The sequence below is a fragment of the Mesitornis unicolor genome, unplaced genomic scaffold, assembly GCF_000695765.1.
Source record: "Mesitornis unicolor isolate BGI_N332 unplaced genomic scaffold, ASM69576v1 scaffold27810, whole genome shotgun sequence".
NCBI classification, from domain to species: Eukaryota; Metazoa; Chordata; class Aves; order Mesitornithiformes; family Mesitornithidae; genus Mesitornis; species Mesitornis unicolor.
The window spans coordinates 11652-19201 of record NW_010159460.1 but is presented as its reverse complement, the minus strand read 5'-3'; the positions used below and the strand labels follow the sequence as shown (position 1 = coordinate 19201).

At 41.4% G+C, this 7550-nt stretch overlaps 1 protein-coding gene across 1 annotated transcript; it reads left to right on the top strand.

Annotated features, from left to right (window-relative positions):
• Nucleotides 1-1514: 1514 nt before the first annotated feature.
• SERPINB1 (serpin peptidase inhibitor, clade B (ovalbumin), member 1) lies at nucleotides 1515-7550 on the top strand. The gene is made up of 6 exons (XM_010186735.1): nucleotides 1515-1682; nucleotides 3597-3734; nucleotides 4603-4720; nucleotides 5332-5474; nucleotides 6235-6402; nucleotides 7149-7550. Exons 1-6 carry the CDS (start codon nucleotides 1515-1517, stop codon nucleotides 7548-7550), a joined length of 1137 nt encoding a protein of 378 aa, XP_010185037.1.

The window sequence follows — 7550 nt, the reverse complement described above, 5'->3', positions numbered from 1 at the left end:
GACCGCGGCAGCCTCCGCCCCTGCCCCCGGGTGCTTTGTACGGGAATGGGGCCATAACGGGACGAAAAGCGGAGTTTTTTCTCCCCTCCGCCCGTGCTCCACTCGCTGCGGCGACGGGATCTGTGCGGGGCAGTGGGCACCTCTCCGGCAGCTTTGGGGGGTGAGAGGGGCTGTAAAACGTGTGGGTTCAGTGAAACGCTTGCACAGGGGGGGGGCTGTAAAACGTGTGGGTTCAGTGAAACGCTTGCACAGTGTGGTGGTGTAAGTAAGCGAAAGTAAAAGTAAGCTTTTGAGTTTGTGGGTTTTTTATTTGCTTTGGGCTTTTTGGTTATTTTTTAAGCATAGAGCTACAGAAAACATTGCGAAGATGCAGGGTGTTTATCCGTCTGGCAGTGGAAGTGGATAGTGTTATTTTGCAATTCCTGTAGGAAGACTGTGCTGGAAATACCAAATTGTGGTGCAAACTCCTCCATGTAGTTGGGTCCCGACAGTACCTGTAACGGCATTACTGGGCTGCTGCCCTGGCTGCTGGGGGCAGATGCGCAAATGCCTGTGTCTAAAATGAAATTCCTGGAGGAAGCAAGCTAGAAACAGCTAAATCCAAAAATCCTGCTGCAAGCAAGGAGAAGCAGGAATCTGAGCTGGGCAAGCCGAAAGGTTTTACAGCATCAGTTGGTACCATCACTAGCCTTTGCGTAGGTTTTTGCGCCAGACCCAGCCCTCGGCCCTTTCACCCCACCCTGCTCCAAGGGCCTCCTAGGGAGCAGCTCGCCGAAATGAATCACTGCTCCAGCAGTGCAGTGTCAGTCCTAAAGCTTTGCCTGTTCTGCACTTCGCTTCTGCCTTTGCTAGCAGGTACGTCCCCTTCAGCTGACAACACCCCGGGCTCTCTGCCCACACGCTCAGGGCCACTCAGCCCTGCTGGGACTCAGATGCGTTTGTACCTGGATGCTGTGTGCAGGTAGCTCGCTTGTTCTCGGTGCTTTACTCTGCCGAAGGTAAGCGTGCACCCAAGCCTTTGACAGGGCTGACAGCTGTTTGTGGCATGGTTTGTGCCATGAAGAAGGGCAGCATGCTGAAAGGTGTCTGAATCTTCCTAAACAGTTACCGTGCAGGATTCAGGTAGAAGAGCGAGGGGAAAAGCTGCATGAGTGAGGTCTGGGGTGTGTGCTGGGTCTGTGAAACTGAGACTTTAACTTGCAATCCTGCCAGCACACATACTTTCAATTTTGAGGTAGAAGGCAAGGAATTTTTTAAAATAATGTCTTTAAAGTTAGTGTCATAAGGAAGGCTGGGATAAACAATTTATGTGGAGAAAAAAATAAGCTTTTTCATTGTGACTGATTTTTTTTTTTTTAAGAAGATGCACAGGCAATGAAATTCTTGCTCTTTCTGTACCCAGATGAAACCAGATTAACCCAGTCTGTACTGTGTGAGTGACAGAAGGTTAGGGTAGGTTTTCGAAGAGCATTTCTCGGTGTCCTTATTGACTGTTTTATTTTTCAGCCGTAACCATGGAGAGCCTGCCTAATGCCAACAGCAGATTTGCACTTGATCTGCTCAGAAGATTTAATGAGACCAACCCAACAGGAAATGTTTTCCTCTCTCCTGTCAGTGTCTCTGCTGCCCTGGCCATGGTGCTTTTAGGGTCCAGAGGTGATACTGAGGCCCAGATGCTGAAGGTTAGTAAGAAAAAATAGTTCTCTTTTGCTGTATATTTTATGTAGATTAAAATTTGCTATGTTTTAGAGGAGGGAAAATTGAAAGGAAGGTATTATTTTTACGTGCTCAGGACAAGATTTCTCTCACGCTCACTGAGCATTCCTCAGGCTCTTTTCTGCAGTTACCTTCTGCCTGCCCTGCTCCAGGGCATTCTTTCCATATTTGCTATGGCTCTTGTTTCTCACTTACTTTCACTTATTAAGTTAATTGCTGAAGTAGGAAACTAATTTCATTAATTAGTCAGTCCCCATTTAAACTGGAGTTAGCAGCAGCAAGGCCTTACTAGCTTTTGTGAGACATTTCAACAAAGAGCGATTGCTTTGTAATACAAGGTTATGAATGCTATGTGTATTTATAATAATTTTGTAACAAACACAATAATAATATATAGTTTAAAGCATAACAACTATGATAATATATGATGATGCTACCTAAGCATCAGTGTCTTAGTAACAGCCAGGCACTCAGGTATCTCAGAGGAGCTGAGCTCACATACTTATCCTTACCCTAGCCTCAAGTTAGGTAGGGCAGTTTAAAAAAAACTAATTACCAATTGCGAAAACAGCATATGTAGGAGTGTGCCAGTTTCCCCTCAGGCCTCCTGCATGGAAGGGACTCAGTCACTATTATTTTTTGCCTTTGTTAGGCTAACGCCCAGTAGTGCAAAAGGGCGTATGAGACATCATCATGTATTTGACTATAAGTAATTTCACCTTTGAATTCTGGACTTTAAGGGGAAATGTTTTATACTGTTGAGTGCTTACTGAATAAGACAATAAAATTATTTTCTCACTACTCGTACAAACAGACTTTGAACATAAATTTCATGCAATCAAACTGACAGCCACGCCTAGGATAAACTTACTGACAGCAGAAATCGTACAAAAGGGACTTTGGGGGAGGTGAAGGGGATGTGCTTCACCACAATTGCCTTCAATAATGCCTGTTCCCATGCCATAATGCTGTCCTTATGAAAACATAGCTAACTGTCAAGGGCTGTTTGCAAGCGCATAGGAATTTGTTTCTGTGATCATAATCCGACTGTAAACTGCCTCTGTGATGGTTTTGCTCACCTGTTTGTATGCACAACACAGCTTGCATTCATGTGGGCAGCAAGGCCTGACCAAAAACCCAGTGAGATAAAATATAGCTTTCCTTTGAACCCAGTGGTTGTTTCACAGCAGTCTTCCCTAGTGAGAAATACACGATTTAAGTTTTAATCTTTGCTGTCAGTGAGGTCTGGCAGCTCCTACTGTTGTATCTGTAAGCCTTAGCTAGGCAGCTTGCCTTGTGGAGAGGAGGTACTGGTAAAGAGAGACTGCAGTGTTGCAATTGATTTTTAGGATGATGCAGTTGGGTTTTAGATGTTTGTATATATAGATATAGATATATATATATAAACAGTTGTATTTTCCTAAAACAATAAAAGATAATTGTTCTAAGTTTTCTTAGACCTCGCCTGTGCTAGTTTTCCCCAGGTTCCCTTGAACCAAAGAGGGAAGCAACAAAGCTAAAGTGTCCCTATGACATCATCCCTCTTTTCAGTTCTCTGCCTGGAAATGAGTCATTGTGCCCAGTGGCGCACAGAGGGGAGTCACACAGATGTCATGCAGACAGGACTTGGGGTTATGAACTACAGATTCAGCTGTGACTGCGTATAAACCAGGAGCTCAATACAAGTGGCTGACACAGGCAGCGTAGCACCAAGAAATAATTTCATTCATTCTTTGAGGTTTACAGAAGTCTCTGAGCAGCTTCCAGCCTCTTTTGTCTTTCTTCAGCCTACCTTCCTGCTGGGTCAGACTCACCCTGTAGCTACACTGTATGCTGTTTAAAGACTATTAGCAGCAGCCAGTTCCCTTCTTTTATTTCAGACGCTTCATTTTGACAAAGTTACAGATACTCATTCAAGATTTCAGACTCTGACTGCGGATATAAACAGAAGCAATGCTCCCTATCTCTTACGGCTCGCCAATCGGCTTTTTGGAGAGAAGTCCTACAGCTTTTTGCCGGTACAGTTGTGCAGATCATGATGGTGCAGTGGGACCTGGTCGGAAAATGCAGCTATTTGAGTATTTATGAATTAAGAAATATTTCTAGACATATTTCTAAATGTTACTGGGCAGTCAACAAAAGTGTTGTGTACATGCATATGCATTTCTGTATCTGTAGGCATCTGTATATCTCACCTAAAGGATGTTACACAGCAAATCCTTTTCATTGCTTCTTTGATTCTCCTGCTCTTGGGCTCAGGAGAAAAATCACTTGTTTAGGTTCTCAGTTTATAGTAACTATCATAACATCCCACTCTGTTGCAACCTGCTTTTTAGGATGCAACAAGCTCTGTGTCTGCTGCAATCAGTTTTTAGGATGCAACCAGCTCTGTGCCTGTTGCAATCAGCTTTTTAGGATTTTCATTGGTCTAGTAGCACATTACTTAAATATTTTTGAAAACACTGTATTTATCTGGGAGGAGATGCCCCATATGTCTAAACAATGTGTCTCTTCACCAGTGAATTACACCTTTGTGTATACCTAGGTTGCTATTTTTATCCGTCTTTAGCTTTTTTTGGAGAGTTCTGTTTTATCCTAGCTGTGCTTGAGCCTGTTTCAGGAGAATGACAGGTAAATGTTGCAACATCTGCAGGAAGCGCCCCATTAGCTGTGTATGTGGCAGGCGTACTATGAGGCTTACTCTGGGGGTGGGGGTGGGGGGTGAAGAAACCCCAGACAACCCGAGAAACCCTCCAGGCAGTGCTCTGTTAGAGGCCCACCTTAGAGCAGGTGTTTATCTGTTTGATGTGCACTTCATCTACATCATAAAGACGTGTTTTCTTATCTGCACGCAATGAAAGCTATTTTTATCGTTCCACAATCCAGGATTTCCTGACTAATACTCAGAAATTATATGGAGCTGATTTGGCTACAGTTGATTTTCTTCAGGCTTATGATGAAGCCAGGGAAGAAATTAACCACTGGGTAGAGGAGAAAACTGAAGGTAAACTACTTGAGCTAATAAAGTAACTGACAGTGTTTCATACTTTGGGAGCAGGAATAGCCTTTATTTTCTGCTGCCTTAACAACAGTTTAATTTTGCCCTGGGATATTCAACTGATGCATTGACAAAACCAGAAGATGCCTAAGCAAGACATTCACACGGTTCCATAACTTCAGAGACTTTTCCATTTTTTATGTTCAGGCCAGTGAACTGTGCTGAGTGCTGGAGAGATGCCTTAACACAGATTTGTTCTCACAAGTTGGAAAATTTGTTTTAGGCAGTCTCGCTCCATATTGTGTATATATTTCTGAATGCAGTAATTCTAAATGTGGGTGTTTTCTAGTTCTTGTATGATGAGTCATGTGTGACTGTTTAAGCTAAAAAAATAGCATTTTCATCAAATTACTATGTATCAAAAGTTATACTAGTATGTACCGTTAAAAAGTATGATGAAGTAAAGATGCAGGTACTGAAACACACTTTATTACAGAAATGGACTAGAGTTTTATATTTGTAGTATTTCTATGGCATCAGTTTCTTCCTGTATGTTTTAAATGCCATCACCTTATTACAAGATTTTGTTGTGACTTTTTTTTATGCCCCCTCTGAAGGTAAAATCCCTAATCTGCTGTCTAAAGGCTCCGTTGACAACACGACCAGGCTTGTACTGGTGAACGCTATTTATTTCAAAGGGAACTGGGCAGAGAAATTTAAAGAATCTGAAACTGCCGACATGCCGTTTCGGTTAAATAAGGTAATACAGATACCTCTTGGTAGTATATGTATAATGAAAAGGTCAAACAATATAGGTGCTAAAGTGAAGCTTTGCTTACAGATAAAATAATAAAAATTATAAATAGTTTCTTATGAATATTTTCAGTTCACCCAGAAGAGTTTTTTATGGATTTTAGTATTTTTTTCTGTATTCAGCAAGGTATTTGTTCTCTCACTTACTGGAACAGTATCAGAGACAATTCTCACATTTAGGATAGGACCCTGCCTGTTCCTAGCGGCGTTTCTGTCCACTGGCAGTTTCAGCCGCTGTGAACTGCACCTGTTTGTGATGCTAGGTAAGCAGTATTAAAATGATTGCACATTTTAGTTAATCCCCATTTTCTTGTTCCATATTCTGCTTATGTTAACAGCTTTACAAGACACTGTATAGAGTCATCTGCTTTATGCCGAACAGAGTTGATCTTTGTTGACTTGTAATGTTGTAATTTTGGGGGCTAGAGCAATATAAAGGTAGAGCATCTCGAAGAAATTGTTTCTGTTTTTGTGAGGACTGTGCTATAGAAGCCAAAGGAGAACCAACAAATACAAACTCATTATGTCTTCAGAGGAACTGTTATTAAGCAGACAGTCAGGAGTCTGACAAAAGCAGTTTTATAATCACCTGATATGATGGAGGAAGAGTTTTTGCAAGTAAGCAGTTTTTATCTTACTTGTTTCCTATCAGTTATTTCAATTCTTATTTCCTTAACTGTTACTTTTGGTACCTTTTGTCCATCCAGAATGAAAGAAAGACAGTGAAAATGATGTACCAGAAAAACAGATTTCGTTTTGGATATATCCCTGAAGTGAAGATCCGTGTTTTAGAGCTGCCTTATGATGGACGAGAACTTAGTATGATCATTCTGTTACCTGATGACGTTGAAGATGACACCACTGGACTGCAGGAGGTGACTCATCTAAGCTAATGCAGTTATTCAATGCATAAAATCAGTCATTCAAAATTAAAGCCTTAATGAACCCCTGTTCTCAAGAGCCCCATATCTGTCCAGCATAGATTTAGACAAGACGCTGCTAGCACTGCGGTAAGGGATACACGCACGTGCTGCATCAGAAGAGAAGTTGTGTTCTGGTTTTGTAGCTTGTATTCATGTGTCCTTTAGCTTGCAGAACTGAACCATGAGATGGCAAAAAACAAAGTTAATGATGAGAATTAACTTGCCTTGTTTATTTATTTTTTTAATGACAGAACTTTTCTTTCATTACTTTTGAAGGTCTTTATTTTCTTAGCCTCGGTGAGGCTGTTTTCCATTAAACAACCAGGAACACATCAGCTTCTTTGAGCTCACTGAGAATTATTTTTGTTATCTGTTTTTAATTATGTAATTCCATTTAGTTAGATTAATCAGTAAGAATGACTGGGTTTAGTTGTTATCAGTGCTTGTTTTTTCCCTTCTGTACACTACAGCAAGAAGCAAATATCTGCATTACTTGATAAAGTAAAAAATGCATTGCCTCTACGTAATTTTAATAGCATTTGTTTGATCTATATGAAGCTATCGAAGAAATGGGTATGGTCATCTTTGTGTAGTTGCCTTATAGCTGTATAGTGCTTTATAAAGCCTTGTAAATGTTGCTGAAAATGAAATGTTTCTATACTGGTGATATATAATGTTATCTGTCTTTTTAATCCTAGCTGGAAAAGCAGCTTACCTTGGAGAAGCTCCAGGAATGGACATGTCCAGAGCATCTGTATTCTACTGATGTTCACGTGCGTTTGCCAAAGTTTAAGCTAGAAGAAAGCTATGACCTTAAATCAGATTTAGCTGCTATGGGCTTGCTGGATGTATTTGACAGTGGCAAAGCTGACTTGTCAGGAATGTCAGGGACACGTGACCTCTTTCTCTCTAAAATTGTCCACAAGGCATTTGTCGAAGTGAATGAGGAAGGCACGGAAGCTGCAGCTGCCACTGCTGGCATTGCGATGCTCTGCATGGTTATGGAAGAGGATTTCAAAGCTGACCATCCTTTCCTTTTCATTATTCGCCACAACCCAACGCAAACCATAGTTTTCCTTGGCAGATATGCTTCTCCATAA

What these genes read in the sequence shown, in the direction of transcription:
- SERPINB1 (XM_010186735.1), top strand. Translation starts at nt 1,515, where the DNA reads ATGGAGAGCCTGCCTAATGCCAACAGCAGATTTGCACTTGATCTGCTC. An exon ending in AGTCCTACAGCTTTTTGCCG is followed by an intron (nt 3,735 to 4,602) that starts GTACAGTTGTGC and finishes TCCACAATCCAG; the next exon opens with GATTTCCTGACTAATACTCA. An exon ending in ACACCACTGGACTGCAGGAG is followed by an intron (nt 6,403 to 7,148) that starts GTGACTCATCTA and finishes TTTTAATCCTAG; the next exon opens with CTGGAAAAGCAGCTTACCTT.